Here is a 21,043-nt window from a genome sequence, read left to right as displayed (position 1 = left end):
AAGCTTTTAAGTGTTCAACAAACTCAAGAAACAAAGTAAACAAACTGCGTCTGATTCAAAGCTTACCAAAACTGAAACCCTAGCTGTGTCTCTCTCAGGAACTTAACCCAGTTACACAGGAAACCTTTTGCCAGCATCGACTTTGTTTCATTAACTTTAATTTAACCTTCAATAAAACACTTAGCCCATCGCTTCAGCCGATTCGCCCAGAGCAATAATTAAAGTTGAACCAACGTTTAAATAAATAGAAATTTCATTGCAGACAGCTCAAATATGTATCTACCAGTCAATATATTTTCGTAGCTGCTATTTGAGCTCCAATCGTCTTTGTATCAATTAAGCACTTTTAATTGTGGGCTGTCAGACAGTCTTTGTTCGCCAGACATTTCGGCTTTTGGCGTCTGCTGACATGCATCAATTATTATCAATGATGATTTAATTTTAGCGCACTCTAGTTATTTTTAATTCGGCAATCGACCCAGAGCTCAGTGAACCATGTGAAATTCAATGCTTGACTGGAAACGACTTGGCATTGTTTCCATTTTAACAATGCAAAGCAATTAAACCCTTTTAACTGATGCGGAAACGCGCGCCTAAAAGCTCGCAACATTTTTCTTCATTCTTTTGGCCTCGAATATGTGACAGGCATGTCAAGAAACAACCACGCCCACACGCCCCTATACTGATGCCAATTAGCAGCAACAGTCGCTGTCAGTTGAGGACGACGATACAGCAGCACATGCATCTGATGGCCAAAGTTGGCGTGGTCGAAACTTTTGGCCAAAATATAAATCTTAAGCTGTCCGTACAGACGTCAGCAACAGGCGCAAATGAAAAAGACAAGCAAATACCACAAAGAGGAAAGTATAATTGCTACAACAGAATTTGGAATGCCCTTTTGACTAAACTGTTTCATGTATTTCTTACTATATATAAATATATATATGCTAGAAATTTTTGAAAAAATAATTTAAGTCAATCTCAACGATGCTCCTTCTAAAGTCTCCAAAATTATATTCGGAAATATTATAAAAAATATGAAGAAATCGAAAATAGAAGAATAAACTATTTATACAGAGTAAATCACAGAAATAAATTAGATGTGAATAATGTCAATTATTAAAGACTCCTTTATAAGTGGGCTTTGTCAAGGGCATTGTCAAGCAGGCCCTTTAAGGAATTTATTTAAGCATCAGCCTTAGAAACGGAATTTAGCATACCAACAAAAAATAGTTTACAAATATATTTGTAATACACCAGAGCTGTGAGGGCTTGGGTTTGTGTAACTCTCGGGTTATATTTATAAGTTAAATGTTTATCTATTAATTTTATTTATTTAAGCTCAGTTTGTAAAAGTCTTTTTGCCTACGTTAGTGTAGAAAATGAGTCATTTGATATGAAATCAATCAAAAACCAATTATAGCTTAAGTTCTAATGGAGATTGCAGAAATTTCTATAAAATTCCATATATTGTCAATGTGTGCAAAGTGCTTGGAATAATTATTAATTTTATTTTATTAAAATTTAGTTTTAGTTAATTCATTAAAATTTAATTTTTTAAATATTAAATGCAGTAGTTAGTTGATTTAAGATTTTATTTTTATATATTTTTGTTTTTATATTTGTGATATAGCTGGATCGGAATGGCTATGCATAACACTCATTCAGAATTAATTATATTTATTAAGGAATTGTAACTCATTTAAAGCTGTGAAATATAAATAATATTTTATTTGCTATACTTCCACGAGCGAGTTAATATAAATTCTGGCATCTGTTCAGATGGCTGGCAGGTTTTAGCTATATAAAATTGTAAAATATACAAAAATATACAGCGCTTATATTTGAATAGATGGAAATTTCAACCCAGTAGGGTTAGTTAACAGTAGACGCAAAAACTGTGAAAGAGCCTTTACTATGGAACCTTTACATATTTATCTCGAAGGTATCTACGAGCTAATATTTGAAGTTTTAAGTCATCAGTGTCAGAGTCAGTGTCAAAAGGCGGACGAACAGAATGGCAGGCATTACAAAAAAAAAACGAATATACTCTTTCCAGTTCATAAACAAGTGTAATACAATGTTTGTTTTATGTTTCTTTGCTTTTAAATGTGTTTTTTTATGCAAAATTATTACACCTCAACGAATAAAGCAGCCGCAAAATGTTTTTCAACAGAAGCGCTCCGAAAAGCGTGCCACAGTTTCTTTTAACAACTTTGTGGCACTGCCGATGGGTGGGAGAAGGGGATGCGGGCAATTTGACATGGAGATTAAATTTTTAATTAAACGCTTTGGGCACACATTGAAAAGGAGGTCTCCACATGACTTGGCGTACGCTTGGGGAACACATCATGGATCAACGGTATGCCACTTGGCAAATCATCGAGGGACGCATCAAAACAACAGTTAAACGTAATTGAAATACTGTAGAAAAAACGACATGAAGACCAAATCTCCAAAGAACATGACACAGGCAGGAAATATAATTGACATTGAATGACCTTTGCCAATAGAACTGGTGTGAATCAATAATTAAATAGAAGAAAAATTCGAAGCACCCAAAAAAAATAAAACATTCTAGGCAAAGGCCAGAAACAATAAAGAAAAGAAAATTAGGGCGCACCAGTACAACGGAGCGTGTGCATATGTCCATAAGGACCTGAAGGACTCGTTGCAGACTCAGCACAGCAACAGCAACAACAACACCAGGTCAAACAAAAAGTGCGAAACAATTGCGTGCTAAACGCCAAAAACGTCAAAGTCAAAAAATTGTTAGATATACGGAAAAGAAAAAGGAAATAGTAAGAGCAACAGCAAATGAAAAGATAAATGACATTGGCAGAGAAGAAATGGAAACATGGACAGTTCTATGACATGTTTACAGCACTGTCCATTAGTTGACTAAGCTCTAGATGTTTTAAATTAATTAAGGTCAGAGGTCAGACACGCTGCGTGTACAAAACAATTCCATTCATATTTGCTGATGTTCACTTAAATATCTCGCTACCCTTTGATAGATCAGAATTCGGATAAATTACTTATCAATTTAAGTTCGTGACAAAGTCTCCATTATTGGCCGGATAAATTTGACATGAACTGAAGTCATGTCTTCACATAATGCTAATCAAAAAAGCTCGATCTGTGGGACTGCATAATTCCTCAATTTATCTATGTATATAATTTTTCTAAATAAAGGAAACAATATTTGAATAAATATGGAAAGCCTTTTTTACAGCATATTTATTATGTATTTTATATTATTATATATTATATATATTATTATATGTTTTATATATTATTTTTTTTTATAAAACTCATAAATATGTGCAGGAATCCCTTTTTAGCTGAATTCGCACTAAACACTAAGTTTCTTAGTCGAAATAAATTGCATAACATTTTAGTATTGTCCTTGTCCTTTGTCCTTAATCATAGTGGTTTACGAAGTAAAATGGTGTTGGAAACTGCCGAGCTTTTTCGACGCTGACTCATTTGCATTGATTTAAGTGCCATGACCGTGGCGTTCTTGTAAAAAAGTAAATTTATCGAGAGAAAAAATTACAAAACAGCTCCGCGCTTGACGAAAATTTTTTAAAAGACAGGCAAAGAAAACAATTATATGTACATAGAGCAGAATACTCTAATATTGCTCTAAGATCAAATAAAAATAAAGATAAACTTAAATTACAGAACAGGGCTTCTAACAGAAACATCAATTAGAAGACGCACAGCTTATTAACAGATCAAAGTGTAGTCTCCGTGGGTGTACGTAGAAGGGCAAATCTCCGAGGAAAAGATATATTGGCTTTGTGCATTAGCTAACAAAATTATACGTTTATATACAGTCTGTCAAGAAACACTTTACACAGTGGAAAAAATCTCAATTTTTTGACTTTATGTAAAAAAATAAAGAGTTTTTGTTTAATTTAACTAATTTTTTTTAATGGTTAACTGTTTAATAGGTATTTTTAAATCAAATTATAGAAAACAGAAACAAAAACAATAATGGTGAAACTTAAAAAACAACAAAAACTTAGATTACTCATATTTTACACTGTCAAGAAACTCTTTACACACTTCTTATATATTGTTCTAAATTTAAAATGTAAAACTAATTATAACTAATTTTGAAATACTTAATATTTAGTATGGCCCCCCTTAGCATTCTGTACATGTTGGAGTCTTCTTTTCATTGAGTTGACCAAGTTTTGAATATACTCTAGGGGTATCTTCTGCCACTCTTCCAGTACGAAAGCTTTTAGCTGTCCACGGTTGGTTGGATTCCTTTTTCCAACCTTTTGCTTTAAATAAGACCACGCATGTTCGATTGGGTTGAGATCTGGGCTTTGGGGTGGTGTATCCAAGACCTTTCCGCAGTTGTAAAGCAACCAATTACGTACATTATACTCCTTATGTTTTGGATCGTTGTCTTGGTAAAATTTAAAAGTTGGCCGATTTTCACTAATAAAGCCAAATTTGGTTAAAAAATATTGCTCGGCATTCATTGTGTTTTCAATGAATACCAATTCACCGACTCCTTGGCTGGAAATGCAGGCCCAAACCATAACCGACAGCTTTCCAAATTTGACTGTTGGAATGATATTCGCTTTGTCGTAAGCTTTAGAGACCTTTCGCCATACTTTGGGCGGACCTTCGTTGTAATACAACATTATTTTGGTCTCGTCGCAAAATATAACGTCCTTTCAATACTCCTCTGGGTGCCTAAGCATAGTAAGAGCAAAACAGAAGCGCTTTTCCACATTTGTCGACGACAGCAAGGGTTTCTTACGTGCCACTTTCGAAGAATACCCATGCCGTAGAATAGCCTGACGGATCGTTTCGTGGGACACATCCACACCACACTCTTCTTTGAGCTCCTTGGCAAGAGTTCTGGTCGAGATTTGGGGATTTGATTTGATCTTTCGCATCATAAGGCGGCTTGCCCGATCAGATATCTTTTTTTTTCGGCCACCCACACCCTTTGCCTCAAGTCTTCCCTCATTTCCGCGCGACTGAGAACGTTGTATATGGTTTTTCTTGACACAGAAAACATTTCCACTAATTCTGGAACTGATTTGCCCAACTGCCGATTGTAGAAGATCAATTGGACAACATCGAAGCTTAATCTCTTTCCGGGCATTATTAATCAAAATTTGTATTGCTTTTATATGTGTACTCAGCCAAATTTCGCACAAAGTGAAAAATAAACACAAAAATAGAGATGCATAGACAGATTCTAAAGGCATAGTTAACGGTAAAGCCCCGTTATTTCTTAGAATCAGAGCAAAACAGATGAAGAGAACAAAATGTGTAAAGAGTTTCTTGACAGTGTAAAATATGAGTAATCTAAGTTTTTGTTGTTTTTTAAGTTTCACCATTATTGTTTTTGTTTCTGTTTTCTATAATTTGATTTAAAAATACCTATTAAACAGGTAACCATTAAAAAAAATTAGTTAAATTAAACAAAAACTCTTTATTTTTTTACATAAAGTCAAAAAATTGAGATTTTTTCCACTGTGTAAAGTGTTTCTTGACAGACTGTATATGTCGGAGAGTAGGTAGTAGAAATGTATAGGCGCCTTGCCGGCGCGTGCTGGTAATATGTTTGAAGGTCACACTTCATATATATTGGTGCGTCTTCGAGCATTTTCGTAGAAACATAACTGCAACATTATGTGATTGGTTGCCTAAGTTTTGTAGTTTGGTAAAGTCCCGTTTTAGCGGGGCGACAGCGTTCTGTCGCTGTCGCCGAGTGTGGTTCGGTGGAAGACACGCACAAGAATTGTGCGTCTCGAGTCAGTCTTTGTTAAAACTCGAGTGCGACCGAAACTCACTGCGCTAACGCAATGGAAAGTAACACTAATCCGACATCAGAAGTGGGATCTGGCCCTTCACCTACAACATTAGATGGACCATGGCGTACCATCATGGAGTTGCAGAATAAAAATCTAATTGAACTTGTGCAAGCTTTACAAACAACGGCATCTGACGCAGGACAGAGCAAATCGGTGCAACTGCCGAAATTTAACCCAGACATCGCAGGCGCCAAGGCTTCATCGTGGTGTACCACTGTAGAAATTATTCTACAAGAAAATTCATTAAAAGGCGGTGCACTGGTCGTGGCCCTAAGTACAGCACTAGAGGGAAGCGCTTCTCAATGGCTTTCTCATGTGTGCTACGCAAATATCACCTGGATCGAGTTTAAAGAACTTTTCATCCAGCGTTTTGACACTATAGAAACACCAGCTGCCATGTTTCTAAACATGTTGTCAAGTCGACCGGCTGACGGCGAGAATCTTGCAGTTCACGCAAGCCGCATGGTTACAGAACTATCGACGAAATGGCGCCAAATGGAAACAGAAGAAATCGCCGTGTCTGTGACTCTTGCGTTGCTGGCAAGTTTTGATGCTCGCCTGCAGCGTTTAAGCTTCACATCAAATGTTCGAACCAGAAGCGAGTTGCAGTCCGAACTGAAGGCGTTCACTTTTGCTAAAAGAAGAGGTGGACCTATGGAGCAACAAACTGACATTCATCCAAAAAGACAAAAACAATCATCGATAGAGTGCCATTTTTGCGGCAAACTGGGCCATAAAATGATTGATTGTCGACTCAGGACGCAACGAAACCCGTTTACAGATGGCAAGGAACGACATGGCAGGCAAGACGTCCATCATCTTGAGAAATCAAGTGTAACTTGCTACAAGTGCGGAGAGTTGGGTCACATATCCACTCAGTGTACAAGGAAGGAAGCTGACAAGAACATAACATTCAACCGGGAAAAACGAGTGGAACAGTGTAGGTTGCAGTACCCAAGGGATATCTGGACCATAGAGGACAAGTTTTCGAAATAACCTTCGATTCTGGTGCGGAGTGCTCACTGACGAAAGAAAAGATAAGTAAAAAAATTTTATTTACGAATATTGTTATGTTAAAAGGCATAGGCAACAGTTCAAATGCAAAGCGAAATTGTTATTGGGCGAGAAATACTAAATCAGGGTTTTGATATTGTCGTCTCATCAAATCAATTTAAGATCGTAAGAACTAAAATAGTTAATTTATGTACCGGCAATGAGTCAGCCGAAATGGATACTGAACTTGAGGGGACAGAGAAAATAAAGTTGCAGTCACTGTTGACAAACTACTCAGATTCTTTTATAACAGGAGACCATATCGACTGAGTCCATGTGAACGAGAATTAGTTCGAAATAAAGTCGACGAACTACTGCGTGCAACGTAATTAGACCCAGCTGTTCACCTTATGCTAGCCCCATATTATTGGTAAAAAAAAAAAAAAAAAAAGAAAAATGGTTCGGATAGGCTCTGTGTTGATTATAGACAATTAAACTCAAACACTGTGGCTGATAGATACCCGTTTCCACTTATAAACGATCAAATAAATAGACTTCAAGGAGTTTATTATTTTACATGTTTGGATATGGCTAGCGGATACTATCAAATTCCCCTACATGCAGATTCTATTGAGTATGCCGCGTTGTGACACCAGATGGACAGTACGAATTTTTATCTATGCCATTCGGACTTCGAAACGAACCTTCTGTCTTTCAACGATTAGTTATATAGGCTTTAGGAGATCTGGCACACATTGTGTTAAATGTTCCTACGGAGGCTGGATTATCATTACAAAGTGTTTCTTCTTAAAGTCATCTGTCCAATTTTTGGGTTACGATATTAGTGCTGTCGGTCTCTGCTTTAAGACAATTTATTGGATTGGCGTCATATTTTCGGAAATTTATGTAAGGGTCTTAGGATGCATTGGATGAGATTGCTCGACCGTTGGGGTTGCTTTCACTATGCGACATGACACAAGAGGTTGATTTGGCAGAATCAAGAGCTTGAGCGGTGCAAAATATATCAGCAGCGGCAGCATATACTAAGCGCACTTTGATAAAACCAAGGCTAAGGTTGTTGGATACAAAGTAGGAGATTTTGTGTTGTTGAAGAGTGAAGAAAGGCATCAAACAAAGTTAAGCCCAAAGTTTAGAGGACCGTTGCAAATAGCTGAATTGTTAGACGGAGATAGATATATCCTTAGATCATTGACAAATAATAGAAAGTACAAGTATGCTCACGAAGAGATACGAAAATTACCAGAGGAGTATGTACCAGTTGAACTAGAAAGTAGTGAAGAGGCTTTAAATGATAATGAAAAAGAAACTGTTGAAAGAGACAGTATTGATATAAAAGAAACTGTTGAAAGAGACAGTAATGGAATGATTGGAAAAGAATCTGTTGAAAGAGACAGTAATGGAATGATTGGAAAAGAATCTGTTGAAAGAGACAGTAATGGAATGATTAGAAAAGAATCTGTTGAAAGAGACAGTAATGGAATGATTGGAAAAGAATCTGTTGAAAGAGACAGTAATGGAATGATTGAAAAAGAAACTGTTGAAAGAGACAGTAATGGAATGATCGAAACTGTTGAAAGAGACAGTATGGATGCCTGAAAGGCTAGTTATAAAACTTAAAGAATGTCATAATGCAAACACAAGTGCAAAACAAATGTTTTGATCATGGCGTGTGGCGCATAAGATGATGAAAATCGAAACCCGTTGGGTTTATGGTAATAAGTAAATAAATAAATAAAAATTAAAAAAAAAAAAAAAAAAAAAAAAAAAATCAAGAAAGTTAAATTAATTTAAAGAAGAATTTTATAAATTTAAGAATGATACAAAGAGATGAAATTAAAATTCTGGAAGAAAGTAAAAGTTGAAGCTAAAATGATGTAGTTGTAATTAGTAAAGTTGTAGGGAAAATGTTAATGTTAAATTCTATTCGATAATTTATGAACAAAACGATTTCTGCAGTAAAACATTTTTGGGGAATTACACGAGGTCGTGTTATGGTCAGGATGGCCGTGTCGGAGAGTAGGTAGTAGAAATGTATAGGCGCCTTGCCGGCGCGTGCTGGTAATATGTTTGAAGGTCACACTTCATATATATTGGTGCGTCTTCGAGCATTTTCGTAGAAACATAACTGCAACATTATGTGATTGGTTGCCTAAGTTTTGTAGTTTGGTAAAGTCCCGTTTTAGCGGGGCGACAGCGTTCTGTCGCTGTCGCCGAGTGTGGTTCGGTGGAAGACACGCACAAGAATTGTGCGTCTCGAGTCAGTCTTTGTTAAAACTCGAGTGCGACCGAAACTCACTGCGCTAACGCAATGGAAAGTAACACTAATCCGACATATACTATATATTTCAATTTATATTTAAGACAATATGAAAGCTAAAAACTTGAACACTATATTCATTCAGACAGCCGCGAACGGATTGTGCAGCCAGTTGAGTCCGACTGATGCGGTCAACCCCATTTTATTGTTTTTATTTGAGCTGTAATTTATATAGGATATACAGGATATAAGCATATGTAATTCGAAAACACTGTGGGCTTTTTGAAGTTTTTATTATCTTTTTTCCAGAATTTCATATTTTGTTGTAGTTTTATTACAAATTGTAAATATGCTAAGCCGCAATATTCGATTGTTTTCATGTATATGGCAGATTATTTTCTTATATGCAGTGAAAGGTTCATCTATTCTTACAGCATTAATTTCATTATGAACTTCGAAATTGAAACGATTTATACTTGAAATTCGAGTATTTTTTATGTTATTGATACAAATAATTATAATATATATAGCATCTAAGATATACAAAAAAGGAACAATTTATGGCGCTCGGGTTGTTAAAGAGCGACTCATAAGAATTTTGGTTTTTCTTTTATTATAATAAATGTAAATCGATTTTTTGGTTTTTTCATATACTTGCACTTATTACTAAGACATGAGCTAAAAATAAAAAAATAAAATCGAAAATAAAAAATTGATATTGAGAGTTTTTGTTGTAGAAAAGGTAGCCCTTTGGTTCTTCTTCTCTTGTTATTTATTATGTTTAATATTATTTTTACTACGGGAAATAGGCACTTGATGGCAAATATTAAAATGGAGGCAGCCCCCGGTTCTTCTGGGGCTGACAGTTTTGAAAAAATTCAATCGTTGTTGAGGATTTCAAGACTATTTATAGTCTTTCTATAGATATATTTGTATTTTGCTACTTTCACTGATTTCCGGTTCTTGAGTTGGAAACCAAAAAGCTAGTCGTTGTTGGTTTTTGGGGACCCCATTGATGCATTCGTTGTTATTGTAGATGTTGTTGTTGTTGTTTCATAGTTCGTTTTCGTTCGTTTACAAAATTGAGCGGTGAGCTGTTTGAAATTATGAAAATATATAAACGTTAATCAAATCTATTAATAAAAGTATCGAAAAAAACAAATATCAGCAACAATATATTTTTTTTTAAATTTTGCGTGCAAATTTTGTACAAATTTTGTAATTTCTAGTTTGTTAATCACAATTTGTAAAGTTCTTCAAATAGTCAAATTGTTACCACTACTACTTTCTATTTAGTTAAGTATGTGAATGTACTACGAATATCAAGAATGTACTTCTAGGGGAACTATGGGATATACTACACGTCAGGTAATGTAGTTTGCACGAACAAGTTTTCGCCATGCTGCGGGGTTTTGTTTTTTGTATATAATATTCTTACCAATTTGTTTGTATTGCATTTCGTTACATGTAATTTATGTAAATTAAAGTACAAAAAAATTACAGAAGTGCTATATGATATAGCATCGGTTGTTATTAGAGCTAACGATTTTGAGTTGTGATTTGGCTTTATTTTGATGTTCATGTTTTTTTTTATGTTTTAGAAAAAATCCTCTGCCTCAGCTGTGTTTGGCAAAAAAAGTAAATAAAACAAAAATAATAATGTTAAAATATTCATTTTGAATAAAATTACAATGAGAGTTTCAGTGAACTGTATTTCGACTAAATATGTCTTTCTACATTAAAGATACCATATCTATCATATGCAACTCGCTCATGCTTTGAATAAGTTTTCTTTGAGCAGCATTTGAAATGGCTTTCATGATTTTCGAAATAGTGGTATTGCTAGTGAAGAGCAAAAGAAAAATATATACAGGGTACTTTGCATTGTATATACAAAATTGATAAATATTGGGACTTTAAGATCGACTTGCAACTACTTACGTGTCAGAGGTCTGGCTGGGTGTCTCGACCATAGATAGCGGTTCTTCACCGGCGACAAATACGAATCACGGGCCACGGGGCTCGAGGCGCGGGGCACCGAGGTGGCACGGAAGGGCACCAGATCATCCACATCCCACCAGAAGGGATCGCGCACAATCGATGAGATCGGCAGCTTGGGGCTGGGGCTCAGCATATCCCTGAAGCGGTTGCGTGGATGGAAGATCGGAAGTCCTATTTGTGGTTCGACATAGCATTTAGGTATGTGTTGTTTCATGGTCAAGTAGCAAAGTCATCATGTTGTTGGTAAAGGGTATGCAATAAGATTTGTAGATTTGTAGATTTGATTGTTGTTTGTTGTTTTGTTGTTGTTGTTGTATTGTAATGTATACAAGAAGAGCAGAAAGAAAAATATTTTTGGCTTGGCTTTTAAACTAAAATACAAAAATTAAACAAAAAAAAACAAGAAAAGACAACATAAACAATTTTTTTTCTTGATATTTTCCATGCGTATGTGAGGTTCGAAAAATTACCAAAAAACAGAAGTAGGAGAAGAGAATATGCTGATAGGACAGAGAGTACTTAATTTCAACAGGATAGGCAACAGGCGCTACGGAAAGCAATTCAAAAAGCAATGTGGGTGGGGAGAAGCGTTTAAGTGAATTCAAGATTAAAGACTTTAAGCACGCCGCTTACTGCTGGGCTAACATATATTTTTTTGCTGGGGCTGTTGGCAGTACGTAATAAAAATGTTGGATAACAGCCAAAAAAAATATATAAAATTTTGACAAATTCTAGCGACGGGCACTGTGACTGAAACAGATACGAACGCATCGCGAAAAATATGGCAACACTTTTCCACACGTTCATCAACATCAGCATCAGTATCGTCATTATCATCATTGCCATTAAAAACAATAACAACGAGAAAATTTTGTCTCTTCTTGTATAAAAGGAAAACAGATAAGAAGAATTTCGATTTTTACCCTCAGCATCGTAGGCGACTTCGGTGGGGCGTGGTCCCCAGCGACCAGCTTTTACAGGAGTGGGACTTGGCGAGCCGGCGCGCTCAAAAATCGAAGGCCTAACGGCAGCTGCTACCTCGGCCTCGGCTGCGGCCGCGGCCACAGCAATTGCTGGCAACTTACTTTCAAAGAGTTCATCCAAGGGTTCCAGCGAGCTGGCACGGAAGCTTGGCCGCGTGAACGGAGCCAGGCTTGTGGCACGATCGAACACAGATGGTCCGCCACGTGGCACGCTGCCCTCACGGTTCCAGTAGACTGGTGGTGGCACATAAGGCTCGCTTCCAGCCCGGCTCGTGCGGCTGGGACGGAACGGCGAGGCAGAGCGACGTGCTGCAAATTAAAAATTAAACACAAATATATAATGCTATAATACTAGACAGCGGTCAGGTTTCCAAAATAATATTACGTTCCCTGTCATTCGATTACTGAAGTTTAGCTTCTCTGTCAGATGCGCACTTCTGATTGATTCTAAAGCTATTCTCTTCTTATGCATTGCTACAAATTTATTGAATACCAGTTAATAAAACCTTACAGCTTACAAGTCAATCAATATAAGTTTACTATGTATGTCGATACATATAATCCTTTTCAATATCAACAGCCTAGTTCGTCTCCGAGTAGATATCCTAAACGCCGTGTTGAAAAAATGCATGTCAGCAGTAACTAGTTATAGTTAATTTTATTAACTTCATTCACATTTACATACAAAATTTGGTAACTATAGCTCTTTAGCCCGACCAGATGCCTTAAAAGAACTAAGCATTGATATTGATTGTAATGGATTTAATGCAATTTTTAAACAAACTATGAGATGACCATAGTGTCAAAATTCAAGATCACAGAAACGTGTGCTATATGAAGACCTATGTGTAAAATGTCAGCACTTATAAGCCAACTCGGCTATAATATATAAATAACTAATACACAAATACCTAAAGGGATAGAGTCCCGCTGCAACCACTTCTCAATCACTCGAAAGAGGTCAAACGAGAGTGAAATTCAAGTCTTTATACTAAGCAGCTGCAAGGCACGCATGCTTATAGAGACGTGAATAAATATGTGCATTCTCTATTTGATAAGGGATTCTCTTTGGCTATTTCCTTGAGATGTTTGCTTATGTGCAACATTTCTAGCTAAGAAAAGTCGCATGTCTTTTGACTACGTCAGTGAAATGTTTGTGTGTCTCCTTTTCTTAGAAGCAAATAAGATAATATTCAGTTGAGTGGCTGCGTTCGGTCGACTAGCCTTGGTGTTAGAGCTCTTTAAATCTTTCACATTAATCAAATGCATCGCTTCTATGCAGTTGCAGTCGTAATATTTATATTAAATGAAGGCTAGTACTTACCGAAGAAGTTCCAAATAAAAAGAAACAAAGCAACCCAACGACGTTTACATATATCAAAGCTCTAAGCAACACACTAAACAAAATACATAGTACAAAATTACAAAACTGTGGGCACGAAACAATTGGAATTTGATACAGCAATTCTATGGAAGATTTATATTCGTTTTTAAAATTTCTTGTCAACTGAATACTGCCAAAAGAGAATTTCAAATAAGTTGAATACATTGAACATAAGATTCGTTAAATATTTCATTTGATTTTAAGGTTTAGTTTTTTAAGTATTGGCAGTTTATTTACAGGCACCGCACAGTGTATGTATCTATGTTCTTTTTTAGTAGTTGGAAGCTGGGAGGGCGACGAAGAGATGATATAGACGATCGAAAAGTGGACGAGGAACAACAGAAAGTATTAATAAGATTTTAAATCCAAAGTTCAAAATACAAAATTAAAAAAAAAAGAAATTAAGTAAACAATTTTAAAAAATTAATCAAAGTTTGACAAACACAAGACAAATACGACACAAAAACTCGTTTGTCGAAAAAATTATATGCAAAACACAGTTGGTTTTTATTTAATTGTTTTTATTAATTCCTTTTGTATTAATCTAAAGTTTCGCTCAGAGTAATCAAAAGCCAGTTCAGTTCAGTTCAAGAGCGTGAGAATAAACATATATATATATATTTATATATATATATATATATATATATATATATATATATATTGCGCTCGGAATTATCTATGGTACAGCTGTTAGAAAAAATGGTTAAGGCTTAAAGTAGTTGAATGTGGATTTTGGGTTTTAATGACGGGCTACAATGGAGCTGAATGAGCTGGCGCATGATTTGAATGCAACGGGAAGTTAAAATGTTTAATATATATATAGAGATATGTGTATATAAATTTTAATCGATGATATCTGCTGAGTATGTCTAAATTAAAATTAGCATTTGTTTTTATTTTATATATGTTTTGTTTGGTTTTATTACTTTCGTTGTTTTTTCTCATGTTGTATAATTAAGTTAAAAATAAAAATTAAGTAAAGCATCATATCATACAATGAAACATTTAACGAAATTATTTTGTTTTTGTTTTTTTTTTTCATTTACTATATTGGGGCTGGATTCTTTTTACAGACATATTTATATCATTAATTGTGATTTAACAATTTCTGCATAATTTTACAATTTACTAAAGTTAAGCCAAAACAAAAGCTTTTAACCAGTTAGCTTTTCTCGAATGTAAACGCTCAGCGCTTCAAACTTTAATTGCTGCAAGATATAGTATATACGATACAGTGTTAAAGTCATGTGGTTCGATCAGGCAAATACTCGTATATAGAAATCGTCAAATGGAAACTTGAACAAAGCGAATTTCTTAGGCTAAGAAATTTGCTCGTCAAGTTCCGAGTTGGTGTTTTCATGTTGTTGTTGTTGTCTGTAATTTGTTTTTTGACTGAATTTGAAAAAATTCTGTTGAGTTTGCTAGATGTTGTTGGCTTCGTTGTGTTTCGAATAGATCTTGATTTTTGCTATTTTTTCGTGCTTACATTTTGTAACTTGCTGACATTTTTACAAATTATTTTGATTCGCTTCATTAAATTTTAAATTTCGTAGATTTTAATATAAATGTTGTTGTTGTATTGGTTACTCTTTGTGTTGATATTCTTGTGTGTTTGTTTCTTCTTTTTTTGACTTGACGTATTTAGAAAATGTCTTTGATATCCTTACCCTTGTTGAGTTCAGCCAACAGCTTATCCTCTGGCTCGTATTCCAAAGGCACCAACGAGTTTGGTGTGAGTGGCTTGTCTCTCAAGTAGAGACCATAGCGAGATGGGTATCTGAAATGGAGACGTTGAATAATTATAATTGCAGTCAATTGTATGGTTATATTTTATAAATAATATTTTGTTGTTTTTATAATCTAACCACATTCAAAAGCCTGGTTACTCGGCTCTACTACTGATATATAAAAAAATAAGATATTTTAGAAAATTTCATCAGATGAAATTCATATACGTCAACCTTGGATATACTATTTGAAGTTAGATAAGTGCAAGTGTTTTCGTTTGAGTTTCAGCTCAGGCTAGCTCAGGCTAAATAGATTTGCAGCTTTATAATATATATGATATAATGTATGTCTACACACCTGCGCTCAATTTCTTGCATGCGCTTCAAATGATCATTCCATGCCTTCTCTGCATCGTAATTAGCTGGAACTGTGAAAAGAAAGTATTTCAGTCAATATTTAAGTGTACGAAAAACAAAACACAGTGAAAAGCATTCCAAATTAAACGTAACTCAAACAAACATTTCAATATGCTTACATTTGAAGGCAAAGCAAAAATTTATTAAAGTCTGTTAAATTGGGGCTCGAAGCGTTTGCATTTGCGTTTGCATTTGCATTTGCATTTGCATTTAATTCCCATTTGTCAATGAAAGCAGTTGGATATACGTACGATATTTATCCAATAAAAGCGGGTTTTAACAAATAATAGTCAGCAGAAAAGAAAAAATTGAAAGTATAATATTAAAAAAGTTGCATTTCAACTAAATAAATAAGCCTTGGGAATGGAAAAAGTCATGAATATGGAATCAAATGAAGCTTAAATTCGGAATGCGATACAAAATACCTTGTGATTCTCATGAATTTTGAATGCATAATTTAAAAAACGTTTTCCACAGCAAAAGAAATCGTTTAAAAAAAATTTAATAATTTTATTGAATTTCAGCCAACAGAGGAACTACATAAGAAACAGTGATATAAATCATTCTGATTATTATACTACACACAGCTAATGCTACAGATTCTTCTTTTAGTATTTACTAAATATATATATCTAAAATGTTGATTTTGTCTAGAGAGAAAAAATTCGTAGTCGCTGCGTTGAAACATATAGATGTATATGTATGTTATATATACTTTTATAAATATATTTTCTTAAAATTTTTTTGTCGATAAACATTTATGTTTTTTCTGAAACATTTTGTGAGAAAAAAAAGAAAGAAAGAAAAAATTGGTTAGTTTCGAAAAACAAAAAGTACATTTGACTGTAGGGGCACCAGAGGGGATGTGTGTAGGGTATTAAATAAATAGAGCAGGGAAATGGACAAATTATCAACAATCGCGAAATTGTTAAAGAAACAAAATGTGTATCTAAAATTATGTGCCTCAGTTATTTGATCCGAAGCACGCATGAGCAAATAGAAAATGTTCTCCCAAGCCTTATGTATACCGCTATATAGTATGTATATATAAATATCCATGAGTGTATATGTGTGTGTATTTACCAGCAGAAAGCTTATGAACATGTGTATATTTTGCCTACAACTTTTGTGGGCCTTTGCCAAAAAAAAGAATTTTAAATACTAAAAATCATTGACGTAATTCTATTTTGGCTGTGAGGCAGTTCTTTCATTTTCATCTCTTTTATTATTTATATAATTATGAAATCATAAAGAAAAATGTAGCGTAATTTGGCAGACCGTTAGCAATTCAAGGTATGCTACAGGGCAAATGCAAATGGATGATTGACATATGCAATGATTGAAATGCGTTGATTGTCCGACTGAGTCATAAAACCAAAAGCTTTGACAAAGCGAAGTCTGGCATGGCGTATAGAAATGCATAACGGACATATGCAATGATTGAATTAATGGATTGAAGAACAATACAAAATGAGTCCATTGATTGATTGATTGATGGCATGATTGGCTGACGAGTGAAGGGACAACCATTTATCATTGAAAGTCCTCTGCAAGATGTTCAAAATACATGATTGCGATATGTTATGCACTGATTGATGGCATGATTGAGCCATAAAATAAAAGAAAAGTAATCAATCAAAGCTCATAGGCATAAGAGTTGTGCGGGTTACGGTTGCTGTTGCTGTAGGAAAAGTAGTAGTACTTAGAGTAACAGTTGATCCAACTGGTCAACTTACTTGTTCTGCTGTAATGATGATCGTAGATGGCACGTGGCGAGTAGCCGTAGGTGTCACGGCTCACTGGCAAGTATCTGTAGCCAGATGACTGAACGCGCTCGTTGGCCGTTGCGGGCTCATCGTAGATGCTCCTGTATGTGGGCGAATCCAGGTACGAGCTGTATGGGCGAGAAGCTCTGGGCGCTTCATGGGCGCGAATATCCTCGGAACCTATGGAGTATTTGGATGCGAATCAGATATTAATACAAATTGATATACACTACCATTGTTTGCCTTACTTCATTAGGTTTTTGCGCTATTTTAGCTATTTGGCTCATTGCCAAAAAATTGATTTCATTTATGTGTTTCGTATTTTGAATTTTCTTTTCTTTTGTATTCTCTATATGAGCGCCTAGTTATTTTGCCTTGGCGCAACAGCCGCATTTTTTCGTTTTGTTTGGCTCATGAGCACATATTTAAAATATTTTCAATATGCATATATAAGAGATACATATGTATATATTTTATATATGATTTCGAAAAAAGCTCTTCACATTTATATGACTGTGAGTGTAGCTTTTTAAATGACACCTGCCAAAAAATAGACCAAAATTCTATATGCTGCTGGGCTATTTATGTAGCTACCAAATCTATAATACTTTTTATAGCATGCTTCTCTCAAAATACAATAGCTGCAAGAGATACTCGTAGCTCAAAGGCTGCTTCTTTCATATCTGCTCAATTTCTTAACATCTATTTCTGTAAAATTATAATTGTGCTTACCCTTCAGGGATCTGATGTAGGATTGCCAGAATTTGGCCTTCTTGCTGGGGCTCTCATTGCGCCCAATCATTTCCAAATGGTTTTTGAACATTTTGATCGATTTGTTTTGTGTCTGTCAAGCACAAGAAATATTCGTTGAACTCGTTCGCTGCAATACCAAAAAGTTTATCAACTATATTAACAATTACTTTTTTCAATTGTTTATTCGCGTTGCTTGCACTTTGCACCAAAATTGAAATGTTTTTTTCTTTGTTTTTTTTTCTGTCAACGCCTAAAGTTACGAATCTGAATTTTTTCTCGCACGTTTTGGCTCTGTATTCGATCGTTCAAATGTCAACACGCACGAGAGAGTTGTTTTCCTCTAGAGGTGGATGATGTACAAATCTTGGCTGACTCGGCGGTTTTGCTCAGTTCGAAAATAAACAGACTGTGTGCTACTTAACGGCAGAGAAAAGTATTCAAAAAAATTTTATAAAATAGTTGTGTGCGTGTATATATATATAAATATATAATATATATCCACAACAAGATCAATCACTAAAAATAAATGTATTTCTCAAAAAATATCGTCAGCAATATATATACACATGTATGTATATACATATCATAAAATCTATATACATTTATTTTTCACACTCTCTAAATATACATACATCTTTGACTAGCAAAATTATATATACATGCAGACTATCTGGGCGTGTGTGTGTGTCTATGTGACGAAGATCGGCGCGAGCTGCAGCTAAATTTGCGTTATTTTTAAATGTCCTTGAGTTGAATTTTTCCTGACAAAGAAGACGACGCCAAAATTCTCAATTCAATTAAATCGAATTTGATTATTTTTTCAAAAAATAGCTTTCGGTAGTTAAGACTTGTTCAAAAGAGTATATACGTTTTCATATACGTTTATAAATTCTAGTTTGAATTCAATTGGAAAACCGTGTTCAGAATTTAGATTCCATGCAAGCATTCGCATCGAGTTGGTCACTTCACAATTGCTTTGCTAATCTTCAATCAACTTTATAAATGTTCACTTGGTGTCAAATGTCTTTGGCTCTTATATAATCGGCCATTTGCAATCATATCTTTTCATAATTCCATTTTGAAATTAACCCAGTTTTATGATCAGGCGATCAGATCACTTTTTGAATTCGAAAATACATTTTATATTTGTTATACACTTTGTTGATTGATTTACACAATAATTGTTCAGTTATACAATTGTTCCATTTTTGATTTGAATTAATATTTATTTATAAGTATGCGTTTGTTGTTCATATTCTATTCAAGTTTTTTGCTATGGCTTACAATTTGCTTTACTCCTAAAAAATAGCGATCTATCCTCAACGAAGAATTTTTTCAAACTGCACACCATTCGAAATTCGCCTCACCAATTTTACTCGTTTCAACATTTGCCATTTGTTTCTGAAAAAAAGCACGATATTCCTTTACGGCGTAGGTAGCCGATCTCTATATCTATATCCATACCTCGACGAGTATGCGTGTGTGTATGTGTGTGTGCGTGTCAGTGATTGAGTGTGTGAGTCTGTGCGTGTGTATGGCCAAAAGCTCAGCAAGTTCGGCTATAGCTTTCAGCCAATATCGGTGGGCAGTTGAGGGCGTCAGCGCCCACTCATTGTTGTGGATTCAAATGAAGGCGATGACGGCGATGGTCACAAAAAGAAAGTCCCATATTAACCCATACACACATACCACAACCACATTTCATATCGTAATATCTTCTAAATTGTTCTTTGTACGAGTCTATATATTATTTTATTTTTGTACAATTGTCTACATACATGGTCCCATTCATATTTACGCTCTTAAATCATTCAGAACAAACATTATCCGTATCAACTGCGTCAATCGTGATATTGAACTGAGCATTGAACTTGGTTTTGACTCATTTTCAATTCGAATTTCGATTTAGTTAACATTTTCTGAAATTCATTAAAATAATTTTTATAAATTATATTTTTATATATTATATATTAATGACTATTTTCTTTGGAAATATGAGGTCTGATTGAGATTGCCTAGTAAAATACAAAACAATAAACATTCTTAAGGAAACGCTTACTTCTATCTAGAAAATAAAGAAATAAGCTTTTCCAGTCACTCATCCGGGCGGTCTGCTCGATCTTCGACCTAACATCAAATTTATATACAATTTATGAAACTCGTTTCATTTTCATCTCTCTATCTTATTTTATCTTCTTGTTAATTTAAATATAGAATAAAAACATGTATAAATAATAAAAGAATATACGAAGGGGACTTAGAGCACTTTGAGCTAACAATATGGTTTATTTAATTTAATAAAATAATTTTAATATTTCTAACTATCTATTTCAATCTATATTTAGTTCTATATCAATAAAAACTTTACCAACATTTTATTATTATTTATATATATTTAATTATATTTTTCTATTTTCCAATCTTGTTTTGTCTTAATTTTAAGGTCAGCAATTTTTCAGACTACGTGGGTATATGATATTCCCATTGCTACAACAGCATTTTTGATATTTTTACATGAGTGCATTTTGTTGATGAAGCAAAATACCTGTACCCGCTAATTGAAATCGGAATTTGAATGGCGAGCCGAAGGCTCCATGTGGTCAGTAAATAAATAAATAAATTGCCCCGTGCGTAAACTAAAAGTCCGCAATTTCAAATAAACAAAGCAGATACGCCGAAAACATAAACAGGAAAATCGTATATAACAAGTTGAATGTGGGCGTATGTGACATCCGATCTAAAGACAAAAGCATATCTTAGCCCGTTTCTATACAATTGCCTAGCGAAAAAATACTTGTATTTATAGTGCTGCCCTTCAGTTAATTTATCCCATTGCTTAATTTGCTTAGAATTAGTATATCAACATAATGACGAGTTTTTAATTTTGTT

General features: G+C 34.6%; 1 protein-coding gene across 9 annotated transcripts; it reads right to left on the bottom strand.

Annotated features, from left to right (window-relative positions):
- Positions 1 to 10,125: 10,125 nt before the first annotated feature.
- Positions 10,126 to 19,535, bottom strand: LOC111598605. 9 transcript variants are annotated; one of them, XR_003944568.1, is made up of 9 exons: positions 19,439 to 19,535; positions 18,134 to 18,281; positions 17,372 to 17,581; positions 15,577 to 15,646; positions 15,159 to 15,268; positions 12,210 to 12,416; positions 11,065 to 11,295; positions 10,562 to 10,743; positions 10,126 to 10,217 (listed from the first exon to the last, which is right to left on the bottom strand). XR_003944568.1 is itself a non-coding variant. In XM_023313937.2 (8 exons), exons 2-8 carry the CDS (start codon positions 18,222 to 18,224, stop codon positions 10,198 to 10,200), a joined length of 1,101 nt encoding a protein of 366 aa, XP_023169705.1. In that variant the 5' UTR covers positions 18,225 to 18,281; positions 19,439 to 19,535; the 3' UTR covers positions 10,126 to 10,197. The 9 variants fall into 9 exon arrangements, 8 of the variants coding, with proteins under 8 accessions (XP_023169705.1, XP_023169700.1, XP_023169701.1 ...); XM_023313937.2 differs by lacking the exon at positions 10,562 to 10,743 and having other exon boundaries at positions 12,048 to 12,416; XM_023313932.2 differs by lacking the exon at positions 10,562 to 10,743.
- Between the last annotated feature and the right edge of the window lie 1,508 nt (positions 19,536 to 21,043).

Source organism: Drosophila hydei, unplaced genomic scaffold (assembly GCF_003285905.1).
Source record: "Drosophila hydei strain 15085-1641.00,03,60 unplaced genomic scaffold, DhydRS2 tig00008139-arrow-pilon, whole genome shotgun sequence".
NCBI lineage: Eukaryota > Metazoa > Arthropoda > Insecta > Diptera > Drosophilidae > Drosophila > Drosophila hydei.
Note: the sequence above shows the minus strand (reverse complement) of the source record. Positions and strands in the feature narration are given on the sequence as shown.